The sequence below is a fragment of the Trichomycterus rosablanca genome, chromosome 24 (assembly GCF_030014385.1).
Source record: "Trichomycterus rosablanca isolate fTriRos1 chromosome 24, fTriRos1.hap1, whole genome shotgun sequence".
NCBI classification, from domain to species: domain Eukaryota; kingdom Metazoa; phylum Chordata; class Actinopteri; order Siluriformes; family Trichomycteridae; genus Trichomycterus; species Trichomycterus rosablanca.
Window position 1 is genome coordinate 1,490,099 of NC_086011.1, and position 17,402 is coordinate 1,507,500.

At 45.1% G+C, this 17,402-nt stretch overlaps 1 protein-coding gene across 1 annotated transcript in view; it reads right to left on the minus strand.

Annotated features, from left to right (window-relative positions):
- Positions 1-3: 3 nt before the first annotated feature.
- The window catches only part of slc6a11b (solute carrier family 6 member 11b), a 21,341-nt gene continuing 3,942 nt past the window's right edge, over positions 4-17,402 (minus strand). Inside the window, exons 3-15 of the mRNA XM_062986155.1 lie at positions 16,855-16,989; positions 16,104-16,244; positions 15,408-15,489; positions 12,924-13,056; positions 10,414-10,548; positions 8,217-8,320; positions 7,130-7,254; positions 6,691-6,803; positions 6,465-6,602; positions 4,384-4,486; positions 3,278-3,378; positions 2,557-2,727; positions 4-1,940 (exon numbers count right to left, since the gene is read on the minus strand). Coding sequence (XP_062842225.1) covers positions 1,791-1,940; positions 2,557-2,727; positions 3,278-3,378; positions 4,384-4,486; positions 6,465-6,602; positions 6,691-6,803; positions 7,130-7,254; positions 8,217-8,320; positions 10,414-10,548; positions 12,924-13,056; positions 15,408-15,489; positions 16,104-16,244; positions 16,855-16,989 — 1,631 coding nt within the window. The 3' untranslated portion in view covers positions 4-1,790. The remainder of the gene's footprint in view (positions 1,941-2,556; positions 2,728-3,277; positions 3,379-4,383; positions 4,487-6,464; positions 6,603-6,690; positions 6,804-7,129; positions 7,255-8,216; positions 8,321-10,413; positions 10,549-12,923; positions 13,057-15,407; positions 15,490-16,103; positions 16,245-16,854; positions 16,990-17,402) is intronic.

Genomic DNA, 17,402 nt, shown 5'->3' on the forward strand with positions numbered 1-17,402 from the left:
TGGTTTCTTTTGTACTTTTATTTTTAAAAATGAGTAAGCAGATCATTCGTGCGTCCTGTGAAGACCGAAATCTGTGCGAACAGAGACGACATAGAACACTCGCATTAAAATCTCTATAGGAACATCGTGCTGAGCGACATATAAAAAGTCATCCCAGAAGAAACACACCCTCTTTTAAATTTCATCCCTCAGAAACTGGTGGAGGATCAAAACTAAGCAGATGTAAAAATATACACTGAGAAGTCTCAGAAGTTAAATATTAAAACTTTAAATGGTTTACTTGCACAAACAGGTGACGTGTCATGATGAAACAGACCATACCAAAAATCACACGCGTGTGTGCCGGCCTCGAACAGGATCATATTAATAACCTAAATACTCAAACACAAATTTTCATGTTGGGGCCACAGGGCTGCAGAAGAGGCCAAACGTCGGTCCGGTGGCCTGCACACGTTTATATATCAGGATAAAAGGTGTAAACGACCTCCTGTTCCTAATCCAGGGCGAGCGTTAAACAATGAGGAAGCTAGTTCACGTATATCAGCGTTATAACACCAACTATGCGATGCTTCAGTTTCCGAATCAGTCGCCAGTCCCAAAAAAGATAATAAAAGACTCTTACACTTTTACAACTTGTACCAGGTACATTCCGCACCCACTGTTCCACCCCTGATCAAATTTGATGCATTTTTAGTCAAAATAATAATAAACTATATGGCCAAAAGTATTTGGACAGCTCACCATGAGGTTGATGGACACAGAGTGACCTCTGTGTGAGAGATCTTTTGAGAAGGCTTCTCACAACAGTTTGAAGTATGTCTGTGAGAATTTGTGCCCGTTCAGTCAAAATACGGCAGCATTTATGTGGCTGGGCGATGTTCTGATGTTTCGGTTCAGGCCACCAGAGTTGATTTAAAGTGAACTTTTCTGCATGCTTTGTGTACAGGGGCCATGCTGGAACAGGAAAGGGCCTTCCCTAATCTCTTGCTGTGAACTTGCCCTGGACTACCAGCATATCAACAATATACCTGCAAACCTGCTAATCATTTCACTGACCCGACCCAGATCAACAACAGAAAACTGACGTTAATGGGCAAGTTGTAGCCTAGTGGTTAAGGTACTGGACTAGTAATCAGGAGGTCACTGGTTCAAACCACACCACAGCCAGGCTGACACTGTTGGGCCCTTGAGCAAGGCCCTTAACCCTTAGTTGTGCAGACTGTATACTGTAACAGTACTGTAAGTAGCTTTGGATAAAGGCGTCTGCTAAATGCCGAAAATGTAAACGTAAAATCTAATGTTATGAACACCGCGGAGAACGAGTCCGCTGAGTCACGCCCGCCCCCCAAGGCTGGTGCTAACCGACCAATAAAAAAAAAGGCTTCACACATGTCCCTGCAAATTTTGGAATGGTCCGTGAATGGATCTAAACATTAGCAACAATAAAATCGTACACAGCCTCGCCAAAATTCAAACTGCAGAAGAAAAGAACTTTACAGCACGTTTTCACCCTGGCTTCACTAATCACTAGTGTCACAGAAATACACAAGATAACAGTCTAGGTTCCAATACTGGCAACGTTTTTAATGGTGATGTTAACTTGTGATGGATGTGTTAATCATTTGTGCAAAAGGGCAAGACTAGAAAGGTAATAATCACTTATAATCATTTATAATCACTTATAATCGTTTATAATCGTTTTCACTTCACCGATAATCAAGGCAACTTTTGAGTTCTTTTCCTTTCCCATCCTGGTGGCTGCGGGCGCGTCCCCGGTCGGCGCTTCAGCTTCAGAAATGCGCCTCTTTCTCCGTGATGGTGGAGAGTTTGCCATCCCCTCTGACTTTGGCATCAGCGTCGTTGACAGCGTAGGGGCTCTTGGTGCTGACGTGCCCTCTCATCCTCAGATCGGCGCTCGGGGTGGTCAGCTTCTTGATTCTCTGAAATCACCGGCAGACGGAACACGAGATCAGATCAGCCTCGATACTGTATGAGCCTCAGATAACAAGCTACACATCGCACGGTTCTATCTGACTATCTGGTTTCTGAATCGTACGTACGGTAGGTGGATTGGCTGCTAAATAAATGTGAGTGTGTTTCTGCAGATCTTAGCCAGATTGATGAGCTTAATAAATAAAGAATAAATGAATAACACGTGGACAAAAATTTTTCCTGTTCATAAAATCCACATTTATAAGGCTCGGGTGGCACAGAGAGCCCAACATGTCACCCCATCACTGCCCGGACCCAAGTCCAGAGATTTAATACTCGCTGGTGGCACAACTGGCCATCTCTGGAAGACGGAAGGACATGAATTCACTTCCAGTACAGATCAGTGCGTGACACTTCATGCACGATACAGATCTCCATATAAACCCAATGTGAAAGGTGAAAAGAAGCGGTCAGTACTGCACGTGTGTCTGACGGAGCGTGCGTTAGTTACGACCCTCCTAGGTCAGGAATGGACCCATATATTGTGTATTTTGTTCATACAGAGCAATTTAATCAAACATAATAGGGAAGGACAGATGAAGCCCCCCTCCATAAAAGTCGTACCTCCATAAAGGTTCCTTTTGTTTTCCAGATCTGAACGACGATGCCCAGAGGGATGCACACCATCGAGGACATCGCCATGGTCCAGCCGATACCGTAACCCCAGTCTGGATACGTGTACACGTTGTTGTATTTCAGGGGTTTGTATTTGATCAGGAAGAAAAGGAAAATTGCCTAAAACAGATCAAACAAATACAAATCAGATCGATACTCTGATCAACACGTCAAATGTTCTGGTGCGACCTTCATACAGATCATGTTTTTAAACTGACAGTGTGCTAAAAATGCACTATATGGCCACAAAGGTGTAAACGTTCCTCTGAATTAATAAAGATTAGGGATTACATGCTTCCAGTTTGGTGACAACAGTTTAGGGAGGGTGATTTTCAGTCATCGTGTGGCTACCTCTGCAAACAAAGTAAGTTCTCTAAAGACAGGTGTGGTGTGAAGGGAATCCAGCAGCCTGGACCAAACACTGATCTTAACCCTCTTGAACACCTTTGAGATGAATCAGAATGCTGATTGAGAGCCAGCCTTCTCATACGTAATCTTACAAAAGCTTGTTTGACTAAATGGGCACAAATTCTTCCACACAGAGAGAGAGAGCAGTGCTGTATTTAATTAATACTGGTGTTTTCGGAATGGGCTATAAGACACGCTCAGGTGACCACATAATTTCGGCCGTATTGTGTATATCAGGTCTGATAATGTGTGGCGAACTTACGGAGCAGATCCCGGGTGTGAGGATTTTCCAGCACCACTTGAGGAAAAAGACGGGTTTGTAGCCGATCATGTCTTCGATGTTTGAATAAAATCTGTCACCACCTGAAAAATTAAATAATAACACGTAATCAGACGAAGCTCTGAATCAGAAATCAGCCGCTCTGCTGAATGCATTGAGCCTGTTGCACTTAATTGAAAGAGTAAAAAAAAATCACACGTGATGGGGCAGGGAAATCAATAGGTTATTGGCATAAGGGAGATTTCTTGTGATGTCAAATAGATCAATTTTAATCTGCCTACATTGGGTCATCAGGAATAGACACATATTTGATTTGCCCGCCATAGACGTGCAAAGGTCAATGAACAGCGACTACGAAAGATTCCAGTTCAGTTGATAGATAGAGATAGATAATAGATCATGCTCCATGAATCTGGTGTTGTTAATGCAGGTTCCGCAGGAGTTCCGCAGGAGTAGACCAAGGTGAGGAAGCTGCTTTGACCAGTTCAACAAAAATAAACCCACTACATCAATTAAAATCAGAAGATAATTTACCTTCATCATAGATTCATTGAATTTCCCATGAGCAAGAACACAAAACCTTTTCTCATACTTTTTAAAAGCATAAGAATAAAATCAAATCCGGTGTCGAAGGGGTCCCAGAATTGTTATTTATTTATTTATTTATTTATTTTAAGCACAGGGGGTCTAAGAGAAAAACAGTTTGAGGACAGCTACCCTACATTACAGAGGCGTTACCACATGCAGTACATGTCACTGTCCAGCAGATGGCAGAGCAGTCCTACAAATATGTCTTCTTATTTAAAGGGTGCAAATACTTATTGGGACGATCCGATGTTTACATTCCTAACTAACTAGCTAACTACTCACTAATATAACTTAAAACTGTGTAAGAATAATCCATTCCTTCACTAACTGATTAAAACCGGACGATCATCCATTGTCTGTGCGTGTTCAGACTGAGATTCCTGCTCTGTGTGGAATCACTGAATCATTTATAAAGATGGCTGGTACACCAGGCTCGGCTTTTTAGTGTTATGTGACTGAATTATGAAATATTAAAGAGGTGAAAAGGGTTTTTTTTATACCGTAGACCCAGCCGATGCAGACGGACTCAAAGATGGCTACGAAGAGCAAACACATCCCGCTGGCAGCGTAATAGTCAAACAACTGGAAGACGTACATTCCACCCTGATAACAGAGACACACAGTTCAATAAAACTACCCTCATACATCAAAATAATAATAATAATATATCAGTATAATTCTAGTCAGAGATTTCTTTACAGGTAACACGAAGCATTAGACTGTTTCCACACTGGTACTGAGTTATTGGGAACTCCCATATAGATGGATAGATGGATGGATTGATAGATAGATACTTTATTTATCCCGAAGGAAATTATTGAAATATAAAGTCTACATAAAGACTACATGGGCTATCTTACACTGGGACCATACAAACATTTAGGAACTGGAACCACTGTGATCTGACGATGGGCTATAAGCCACCAGCATAACGGCTGGGTGTCCTGCAGGTTATTAACAGGCGTCCCAGGGTCAGTCAGGGCAAAAATAGGGGCTAATACTGAGTAGTGGAGGAACACATAGAGCATAACGTGTCCTGTTCTAAACAATCCAGCAACTTCTCAGTCAACCTTAGGGTGGTGCAAGCGGCAGAAGGATTGTAGTTGGGAATTGGAATTTGGGGGAAAGAAAATGCAAAAGTTTAAAATGTGTTTGTGAAGTACTGGTACGTTACTACTGTCAAACAGGAGAAAAATACAGCTGTTCTAAACCAGCATGACCAATATAACGTTACTATTTGTGGTAGAAACAACAAGAAATTGTTGATTGATTCTACATAATCCCAGGAAGATCACCAGCGTGGTGTCTGCAGGATAGTAAATGTGGATCTCAAAATATTTGCAGGACTTTGCAGGCTATTTTGTACAACATGAGTCTTTCAGAAAGGCTTTTCATTATTATTATTACTGTAAGCATGCAGCTGATCCCTAGATCCACATTCACCACAAAACAAACAAAAACTGTGCAAAGCTATTCCCAAACATGTTTTTTTATTATTATTATTTTTATAAGGTGTTTAATTTGAATTTAATGCCGGGCATTTTGTAAACATCCCCCAGCGTAACCCTGCCACCCTCGGTGGTGGTGATGTCCTTGTTTACTGACACACTTACTGATTTATTTCATTAAGGATCTTAATGATTATTTTATGAGCAGTGTTATGCGTGACAGAGTCGAACCCACATTTGTAAATGTATTAATATTATTTTGACTTCTTGCCTCCTGAAGGGTAAGCGGTCAAAAGAATATTGTAGACATTAATACCACCCGACAAGATGTGCACGGTGACGCCTGTTTAGTAGCAATCACATTTGAGTTGCATGATGATGAGGAGGAAGAGGTCTTGGTAGCCTTTTCAGCTGCTGGTACTGGTGAAAAGCCAATTAAATTTACTGATACTGATTAACTGATTACTTGACCTAAGTTACTTGACCTGTTTCTTGCTAATAATTTGTTCTTACAACTAGTCAAAGCATATTGTTTTGCCATTTTGAGCCTGGTCCATATTTGTGCCTGGGAGTGTATGCATTGAAGAAAGAAGAGAGATGCATTTAGGCTTTTGAGAACAAGTGCATCAGAAAACTGCTGAGAATCTCATGCAGGAAGATGATCACCACTGAGCAAGATTATGAGATGGCCAGAACAGAAAAGGTGCAACTGAACCACATTAAGTCCAGCAAGTTACGTTACTTTGGGGGTGTGAAGTGCCCACATGAGTACATTGAAAGCGGTGTTACAACAGGACTCGTAAATCGAGGAAGACCAAGAAAAAGCTGGATTAACAAAATCTCAAAGTGGATTGTATTATCATGGGCTAACCCATCTGTGCAGCCAACCATCACAAAGCAAAGACAGCATATTAACATGACATGTATACTATATATCAGGGTTTTTCACATTTTGTCCATGATTTTTATGCAACTCATCTTTCTTCATGTATAATTTGGCCCCATTGTGGTTACAAGATGTAACATAAAGTCTCCACAGGGGGGCGCTCATGTACAAGTTTATTTAATTACTATTTTTCTACTTCACGTAACTGTGACACAACCGAATGCCACGTGTTTCCGTCTCTTCTTACCTCAGTCAGCATCGTTAGCCCCAAAATAAACGAAGTTATGGACATTCCTAAGATGAGAAGCTCTCTGCGATATCCCACTCGGAATGTTTTGGGGTACATGTCCACCACGGCCGTCACCAGACTCTCCACGCACACGAACTAAACAACAGCATCATTAACACACGATTAACGATCCGAAACCTCAGAGCTGGATCTGATTTAATATTAGACCTGAGAGATTTATCACCTGACTGTCGAGACCGAGGAAAATGAGCATCATGAAGAAGAGGCAGGCCCACAGAGGAGACCACGGCATCATGGTAACGGCTTTAGGATACGCTATGAAGGCCAGACCCGGTCCTGAAATACAATGTGAAGTGTTATAGAATGTCTTTAATTGTCATATATACACAAGTACACACGTGTAATACAATGAAATGCTTTTGTTTCAGGTATATCAGCTCGTTTGAAAGCTTGGCTCAGTGTCAAGAGTCAGGGATTGTACGGCACCACTGGAGCAGACAGGGTTAGGGCCTTGCTCAACGGCCCAACAGTGGCTGCATGGCAAAGCCGGAATTCAAACCCACAATCTTCCGATTGTGGCAAAAAGCTCGAGCCACTAAGCTACACAAATACACAAAAAAAGTGTTTCTCGGTTCACTGTAGCTGCGGTAGGTCACACTCACCAGACTCTGCCACGGCCTCGATGGGTACGTTCTGCTCATAGGCCATGAAACCCAACACAGAGAAGATGGCAAATCCTGCCACAAAGCTCGTACCACTGTTCAAACAGCACAATATCACACAGTCCCTGTAACACACACACACACATTAGACTAATTCAGTCCCTCAAAAAATATACAACCTCTGCACCATCTAGTAAGCTATGAGGGTTCTTCAGAAAGTTTCCGCACTTTTTTAAAACTTATTTATAACATCACTTAATAAGCACGAGGCAGGAACACACCCTGGGACACACCCTGTACGACCTGGAACACACCCTGTACGACCTGGAACACACCCTGTACATCCTGGAACACACCCTGTACACCCTGGAACACACCCTGTACACCCTGGAACACACCCTGTACGACCTGGAACACACCCTGTACATCCTGGAACACACCCTGTACACCCTGGAACACACCCTGTACACCCTGGAACACACCCTGTACGACCTGGAACACACCCTGTACACCCTGGAACACACCCTGTACGACCTGGAACACACCCTGTACACCCTGGAACACACCCTGTACGACCTGGAACACACCCTGTACACCCTGGAACACACCCTGTACGACCTGGAACACACCCTGTACATCCTGGAACACACCCTGTACACCCTGGAACACACCCTGTACATCACTTAATAAGCACGAGGCAGGAACACACCCTGAAACACACCCTGTACGACCTGGAACACACCCTGTACACCCTGGAACACACCCTGTACACCCTGAACAGGGCAACACACATTCACATTTCTAATTACCAAAAAAACAATTTAAAGAATCCAGTCCACCTGCACGTTTTTAGGATTACCCAATCATAGTACCTAAAGGAAGCGCTACTAGCTGCTGCACTGTGTCGCCCAACGTACTGATAATGTACAGACGACCCCAATAATATGAAAACAAACACCGGTCACTTTATTAGGAACACCTACTAATATTCTTTGCTCTCAGAATGGCTTTATTTCTTTACTTACTGAATAAATTATATAAAACAATAATATTAATAATAATAATAATATAGAATGAAATGACTCACCTGTAACAGTTGTTATTGTAGCTGTTATAGCTACCCAGAGCGGTCAGACACCCCAGACAGATAGCGTAGGAGAAAAAGATCTGAGTTCCAGCATCAACCCACACCTGAAAAACATGCCAGAATTATACACCGATTTTAAACAGTCTATAAAATATTGTCAGAACTTCGTGGGACGTCGCGTTTTAACCTCTGAACCTCCACGAGTCAAAAAAAGAATTTTGGGTGGCACATGATGCCCGTCTCTGAGCTCCCTCCACCTTCATCCGCTGCTTCTGACGGCCATCAACAAGCTTCTGGAACAACTCAACTCTGTTCGGACCTTTAATCCAATTAAATGAAGAACTTTAAAGAACCGATTCCACGGGCATCTCCAGGGCATGATGCTACCACCACCCTGCTTCAGAGAAGGCCTCCTTTTCTCCACCAAACATACGTCTGGTTATTGTGACCAAGGGACACAATCTTGGTTCCATCTGACCACAGAGGTCCACTCCAGACGTTTTGTTTCTTTATCTGTCTGATCAGCAACAAACTGTACACACATTTTGGCCTTTTTCCTCCCAAACTAGTCATTTTAGACATCCTCACTGACCGAGGAGTCACAGTTTAGCATGCGCCCCTCTGACATGCTTATTTGCTGACCGCTTCACATGGCTGAGTGCGGGGTCTCACAAAGAGCCACGAACTACCATCCCGTCATCAACCACGCCAGCCAGCAGAGGGCGCAACGGCAGCAACGTTGAGCAACCCGTTTGACCTTTTCTTCCCCCTAATTGTGCATCACGAGTGCACCCATGTTACAAACCACTTCTAAAAATATCGTTTGTAAGTTACAGAAATCATTTAAATATTGCCCCTACGAGTGTTGGGTAAAGTTTGGGGGTTGTTGGGACAGCTCGGTGGAGATCTAATGGCTGCTTTGTGCCCTTTTTGTCCCGCTCACCTTTAAACGGTCCCTACTGTACAAGTCTTTGTGTCACAACGGTTCTTCGCATCAACGCCGCTGTGTGTTCTTGTTTTTACATCCGAGTCGATTTGGCCTGAATTGAGTCGTCCCACGTGAGGAGGGGGCACGAATTCAGCCGGAGGGTCTCCGTGAGCGGACGGTAAATACGCCAGCGCTTGTTTCAAGCCACTCTCACACAACCATTGAGCCACTAATCTCCTTTACTGGGCAAACAATCGACAGCTCGCGGTGTTCACTTCCTCCGCACGGTAACCGGGGAAACCCACCCGACCCCATAAACTCAGGGCCGCTTCCCTCGAAGAACGTCCATTCTGCTCCGACACCCTTTTACCTCTTTTTTCTTCCTCCTGAGGACAGCGCGGATATGCTAGCTTGGCTTTGCTCGGACACGTCGCTCCATTAGAGAGGAGCTGCGCGTCGGTGTTGTGGCTAATTTGGAGGTTTGTTTTGTCTTGTTTGGGTCGGCAGATGATGCCTGAAATAAAGTTTAGCTTTGGTTTCTTCCTCCTGCCTTTAGTGTCTCTTTATAAAGTGTCGGTTTGCGTGCTAGGACGAGCTAAATCTGGGTCTCAGCGGTGCTACTAGCCTGGCCTGACACTCGACAGACACAACCGGTCTCATCTGAGGTAGGAGAGATAGGTTAAAGGTTTGCCTCCGGGCTGCTGTAACAGTGACCCCTGCTGCCTGGATAAGGCACTGGCACGAGGAGTACAGGAGCACAAAGGTCATGTGTGAAGAAGCAGCGAATGGGCAGGTGCTAGTCTGCAGCCCTCCGCAGGCAGCAGTGGTGCAAGCATAAGAGGGATCGTAATAACTGGAAATGGCAAACAATTGGGAGAGAATGCAAAAAAATGTGACCTTTTGTTAGCCTGCCTTCCTTGTCGTTATAAAGAGATTGTAACATTTTCTTCACTATAAAACACACTCGCCCACCAGTACTGAGATCTCGAGCTCTCGAGCTCTGCTATCAGCCAGCCGGGCACCTACACAGACACAAGCTTGTCTGGAGAGGGATGTACGATGGTTCAAACAGGGTTCCTCGTCGCTGGTGCGAGTGCGACCCCTGCTGACCAGTCGAGGTGTTTCCGTGCATGAGATACTGTGCTCTGTGAGACCCTGCCCTTGGTAGGTGAAAAGAAGTGACACGGCTGCCCTCCTTGATTGGAGGTGGGGGCAGCAGCGACAAGAGAAAGAAAAACTCCACCGGTCCTGGACTAGATCTGTTCTCACCTGTGGGTCGGAGAGACGTGAGATGTCCGGGTAAAGGTAGAACTTGATTCCATCGGCTGCACCAGGAAGGGTGATTCCTCGGATAAGCAGGATCACCAGCATGAAGTATGGAAAGGTTGCCGTCACGTAAACCACCTGAGGAAAGAGAGAACATGCTAAATTTTCTAGGTTTTCCTTTTCAGATGGTGAAACCGCTCTGGGTAGCTACAGCTGTTACAGGTGAATCGTTTCATTATATTTTATTATTATTATTATACTGTATAATGATTTAAAATCAAGCACATGCTTTCAACATTGTGGCAATGGTTTGGGGAAGGACCTTTCCAGTCCCAGCATGACTGGTGCACAAGGTGAGGTTCATCGATATGTACACTATACGGCCAAAAATATTCGGACACCTGACCATAAGCTTGCTGGACGTCCTATTTCAAACACATGGTATTAAAAACAGAGTGACCTCTGTGTGACCTTTTCATCTAGAACAACGGCCGCTCACAAGACTGTGGGAATTTGTGCCCATTGGAAGCCTTCCCTGATGTCTCGGTTCATTCCTGACCTTAGACGTTTGAAGTCCCGACCCTAAAAACACTGAACACCTTAGGGATTCATTGGAACAACGACTGTGAGTCAGGCCTTCTCATCTGACATCTCAAATGCTCTGATGCTCTAAATTGGCTAAACGGGTGCAAATTCCTACAGACACAGTCCAAAAGCGGCATTGGTGCTGTTCATCTAGAGCAAGCTATTGCTGAGTAGCCGCACACAGGATTATAGTGTGTGAAGCGGTATAGGACACACTGCTATTGGACTCTGCAGCAGTATAGATCGTTGTGCAGCAGCCTGCTGAGACATTCTAGTAGGTGTTGTGGCAGCGGTTTGGGGGATTAGTCTGGCACCACCAACACCAGTGCCCATCAGTGAGCTCTCTGATGCTCCTGTGGCTAAACAGAAGAGAATCCCAGCAGTCGTGTTTCATAATTTAGCAGGAAGCCTTCAGAGAGGGAGTGGAGTGGAGACACCTAGTCAATATTAAGGCTAATAGGTTGCTGGAGGTCTGAGCAGTATAAAGAACACCTTTAATCCCTGGTCACGCGGTCGGGATCGTTTCCCACTTCCTAAATCTGATCCTTTTCAATTAGTGTGACACTACGAGCACAAAATACAGAACCGCGGGTGAACCGTGGGCACCGAAAATCCTCGCTGCGGCTCTGTGTGGATGCGTGTGTGGCTTTCCCGGACAATCCTCGGGTTTCGGAAGCACGTTGACTTTCTCCCAGCGAACGCCTAAGCCGTGGGATTCACGGGTCAGCGGCGCACCATAAATCTACCGCTGGCTTACGCGAGGGCCGCCAGGGGCCCCACAAAGGCCCGGCCGCGACAAGCGGCTTAGCAATGAGCCCGAATGTGCGAAGCGGTCAAACAGGAGCGAAGAAAGCGCCTCGCTAGACGCCATAATTCCTCCCAGAGTGGAGAACAGAGGCGATGGAGGGACTCTGCATGCTCGTCATGATCGCTCCACTTTCACCCGCTGAATACAGAAATCAATCTTGGCCCGGACGCTAAAGCCGAGAAGGTTTTCATCCCCCGGCCGAACAAAAGCCACTTCAGCAGATACGGGGCCTCGCTGCCGAGCTCTTTTCTCCCGGACCTGTACAAAGCCGAGCCATTTATTTTTCCTCGCACATCCCTTTCCCCCTTTTTATCCCCCTCTTGAACCCTCACATCCCTCTTTCTTTCCTCTTTCTGCCTCATTGAGTTTGTTCTTAAAGGACCCCGAACGAATCGCATCCCGAATAAAGCTAGAAATGGTCACCCAACTTTAAAATGTAGTGAAAATACACCAGGTACCATTTATTTGACATTTTTATTTCCATATAATTCATCATTTTGGGGGATTTACTTTGTGTTTTTGTTTATTTATTTATTATTAATAAATTATTTTCAGTGTAATGATATTAAAACACAGCCAAGTAAGTTAAAGGTTGATCCAGTAATCAGTAGCAAGAGGTCCGTAGTTTATTACAATGATAGGTGGTGTACATGAACAGGGACTGACAGATCACACTATGCCTCTGTGCCCCCTCTGCTGGCCAAACTTGGCAGCACAGAAGGACACGACTCCTAATATGAGCTAGAAAGGGCAGCACGGTGGCTTGCAGCAAGAAGGGCCCGGGTTCGATTTCCCGGCTGAAAGGCCAGGGTCCTTTCTGTTTGGAGTTTGCATGTTCTCCCCGTGACTGCGTGGGTTTCCTCCGGGTGCTCCGGTTTCCTCCCACAGTCTGAAGACGTGCAGTCAGGACAACTGCAAATACTAAAAATCGTTGTACTGGTGACCTGTTTGGGGTTTCCTGCCTTTCACCCAATAAATCAGACCCACCGCAACCCTGACCAGGAAAAAGAGGTGCTAAAACAAACAGCGAATGAAGGAGAATAAATGACTTATAATATAAATAATAAATTATAAATTATTATAAATTATTTATAATATAAATAAAGACGTTTGTTTTTACCTTGCCGGTTGATTTCGGTCCTTTCCAGATGCAGAAGTAACAGATGACCCAGGCTATAGCGAGACACAGCGCCAGCTCCCAGCGTAGCTTCCCAGCATGCTCGATTCCATCAGATATACTGAGCACGCGTCGCCTTATAACACAGAGACATTTCACAATTAAATCTGGACTTAATATCCACATACAACATACCATATATGAACAAAAGTATTGGGACACCTCATGTTTCAGCCACAACAGTTGCTAACAGGTGTAATAAATCAGTTATATAACAAAAATAAGATGCTTCCAACTTTGCAGCAACAGTTTAGGGAAGGTCCTTTCATGTTCCAGCATAACTCCAGTGTCCTACACAGAGCCCTGACCTCAGCCCCACTCAACAGCTCTGGGATGAACCGGAACATCAACTGATCAATCAGCACCCAGCCTAGTATATACAAATACTGTCATCTTTTGACTAAATGGGCACAAATTCCCACAGACGTACTTAAAATTCTTATGAAGTCAAGTAGACTAGAGACGTTCAGGTGTCCAAATACTTTTGACCATATACTGTAGTGTATGGAACAGAGCAACAGACAGGTTACAGTCAGTAATACAATGTACAGTGAGAAAGAATACCACACATTAAAGTGCCAGCTGAATGCCCCAGTTTAGTCATTTCCTATTCCCTTATCACTTCCACCACCCAAATGCTGACCGAGGAGAGCCGCAGACTAGCACCTGCCCCCTAACACATTTTGCTGGTCACTTCTTTACACCAGCAAGCGGTGGATTCTCGCATTATGCCCGGTTTGTTCCATGACTTTACTCCCTCTGACAACATCAGTTGTGTCTGTTGAGTACTGGGCCAGGCTGATAGCACAGCAGAAGCCTGAACTCGGGCATGCACGCTCCACCAAATCCATCTTGTTCCCCTGTACTTCGATGGATCGGTCTCACTTATGTAGAGTCACGCACTGATCTCCACCTTCCTCCACTTCTGTACAGGTGCCTCGGGCTACTAACCAGGGTCCTTACACAGTGTCCATTTTTTAGTCCTGTCTTTTCCTACCCAGCAGTTTTGTCTGCTGCACCGTCTACACTGCTGATTAAGGCCGCTAGGGGGCGCCAAGACGACCCATGAAGGGTGATTTGTATTTAGCTCTAAATGAAACCAATCAGGCCAAAACAATCCAATCATTATTCGAGATCTGATTAAATGAGCCAGTTACGCCATCCAAGGATGTACATGAGGTCAATATCCCATAATGCCCTCTTCTCACACGTTTTGTTTAACCACGCCCACCCGGAAGCACGTAAAATCACGTTTTTAATATGAACTCGGACGTATTAAAGACACGGCTCACTCTCATGCACTTCCTGCTGCTGCCATTCATCATCTCAGACGTGTCCTTGGTCCGCGTCCAGGGTCCGAGCCCGTAAGAACGGCCCGACTGCCCGGGCCCGGCCTTGGCAAACACGCACAAACATTCAGAGCTGAAAAAGACAAGCCGACCGCAGCCAAATTTGTGTCCGTACCGTTTCTAGCTGTGCGAGCCGCCTTTTGACGCTTGTCGACAACGCCGATGCGAAAAGAATGACAAATTATCAGTGAAAAAGGTTACGCGGCTCTGCGGAATAGTAAGCGGCCGTCCGGGCGCTGCACGGACGCGCGGTGCCAAGAGCTGTCTGGCAAGCGCCGGTGCCACTGTGCTTTGTGACTTCCTCGACTTTTGTGCCAGTGACAGCAGATAGATAACGACTGGGAGTCACTTCAAGTCAGAGAGCTAGCTTCTCTTGCAAAGCAAAGTCACTTCCATATACAATCAATAAAAATTCATAATATTTGATCAGATCTGATGATCTGATGATCAGGTGTCCAAATACTTTTGGTCATATAATGCATAATACAAACATAAAAACAATTGGCAGTACATGTTCAATTTCCACCTTTGTTTATTTTTTACTATTTTATTTCTGCATTTCCTCCTTTTCCTCCCAATTTAGTCATAGCCAATGACTCTTCTGCTGCTGGAGACCCCGATGGTGTACGAGGAGGGTATATTCGCCTGACACGCCCTCCCTCCACCGACCCCTTCTTATTCACCCGTACTTCTATGGATTCGCTTATGAGGCCGGTCTCACTCAAGCTACGAACCATGGTCCTTACCCCACCCCATTTTTAAGTCCCGTCTTTTCCCACCCGGTAGACTAGTGGCCCGTTTTGTCTGCTGTAGGCCCTGCCAAGACAACCAGTAGAAGAGCTGAGATTCAGATCAGAGAAATGAGAGTTCCCGAGCTGGTGTGTTAGCGGAATATCCTGCCTTGTTTATTTTTTAATACGGTAAATAAAGTGTTAGGGTGGCACAGGGGTTAAATGCACTGGATGATCGGTATTACCAGCCTGGTTGGGCGCTTTACGGACACAGTTTGGCGTGTCTTAAGGTAGAAATAACTGTAATTGTAATTGTAAACACAGCAAAAATGATAAATCATACTCACTCCCAAAACTCTATGACCGGTGAGGTGGCGTAGGGGTTGCTGACGTTTGCCATGCTGGCATTGTTGAAATCCACACAGTTTTCTAAAAACACACAGCATTTCGTTTTAGAAGCTACAAATACATATCCAGTTTTAAACAGAGGCACACACAATGTTTCCAAAAGTATGCGGACAGCCGGACAGTCCGTTCATATGTACCAGGTTAAACCAACAGCAGCAATAATAGGATACGCCTGGCATATTCAATGTCATGATTTGGACAGGCGAGCTGCCCCCAGAGGAACTTTTGTGAGCAGACCCCCACAGATGGATCCACACTGGACCCGGGTTCATCACTCCTGGTTTCTCTTTATGTTTTCGTTCCAAGAACACAAGCTCCGGTGGACGGAGTAGCTGGCGTGGTGGTACCTCAGTTTTCACCTTTTCTGTTTTATCTTTTGCTTCTTTCATGTGAGGTTGTGTGTTGTGCCAGGGGTTTAATGAATTGAGCATTTTCCTGGCATTTTCAATCCTATTATCAGTGAAAATGTTCCACTGCTCAGCAGTCCAATAGTGGTGTGCTCTATACTCCAGCCAATACGCCTGCTCTGCATTGTAAATAGTGATATTATGCTTAGCCTGCTCCGCTGTGAAACCCTGATCCCAAACAATCAGTTTAAGTGTGGTGATCGTGTATGATAACAGAAACCCCGTTACCTGTGTTCCAGTAGTGACCACACGAGGCCCAGGGCAGCTCCCTGGCGAAGCAGTTGAAAAGGTAGAAGATCGCCCACGCCAAAATAACCACGTAGTAAACGTTAAGATGAGCCTGGATGACCTGAGTTGCATAGCCGATGCCTGGGAAAGAGGAAAAGCAGGTATTACAAAATTCTGTCGACTTATAGGGCGAAAAGTAACTCTGATACAAGATTCTGGTGTCCAGCTGTCTAAAAAACTATATTTAGAAATTATTTAACCCTTAACATAGCTCCTAAAAATGCATTTAAAAAAAATTCAAGTTAATAACTGATGCTCGTTTGAACACTCTGACCGAGTCGCCTCTATAACACGACAGCCACTAATCCGAGAGAGTGAGGCTAGCACGTGCTTCCTCTGAGACATGTAAAGCCAGTCACTGTATGGTGTTTGTGTGTCAGACACCGGCGGGTATGCTGGGCTGGACAGTGAACAGCTTTACTTTTTTCTAGCCGGTACATATGTTGGCATCTTTTGGCGGCGACTCTTGGTTGTCTCGACTAAGGTGCTCTGTACAGGTAACCTGCCTCCAGAGGAACCTTTGTGAGCAGACCCTATAGATGGAGCCTCCTGGTTTCTCTTAATGGGTTTTTTTCCCCAAGAACACCCAGGTGGACAGAGTAGCTGGCGTGATTGTAACTCAGTGAGGCGAACGTCCACTTTGGGCTGGTCTCAAAGAGCTGAATCGGTCAAAACTCCAGTTTTTACTCACCTTCAAAGAGTGGACACACTTTCCTCCAGCATGTGATTCCACCTTCACTGGTGAACTGTCCTAACGCTGTCTCCAAAAAGAAGACGGGGATCCCACAGCACACAAAGAAGATGACGTAAGGCACGAAGAACGCTCCTGAAAACCAAAACAAAAACATCATTTGGTGCTTGAACGGTGAGGGCAGAGTCAAGATACAGTGATTTTGGAGCTGAGAGGGATTTGAGCCCTCATACAATATTGGTGACATGATCCGGTCTGTCCATCTGCGCTTTCAGTAGGATCTTTGCAGGATGTCTCACCTAGACCCAGTTTGGGTCACCATTTAAAAAATGGACATGTCATTTAGGTGAGACTGTCCTAACAGAGAACTCACACTACACCACACAGGTCAACAACAACACTACACAGATCGCCCACTACATGGACCTCCCACTACACAGTTCGCCCACTACACAGTTTGCCCACTACACAAATCGCCCACTACACAGATCGGCCATTACACAAACCACCCACTACACGGACCTCCCAATATAGCCCACTACATGGAC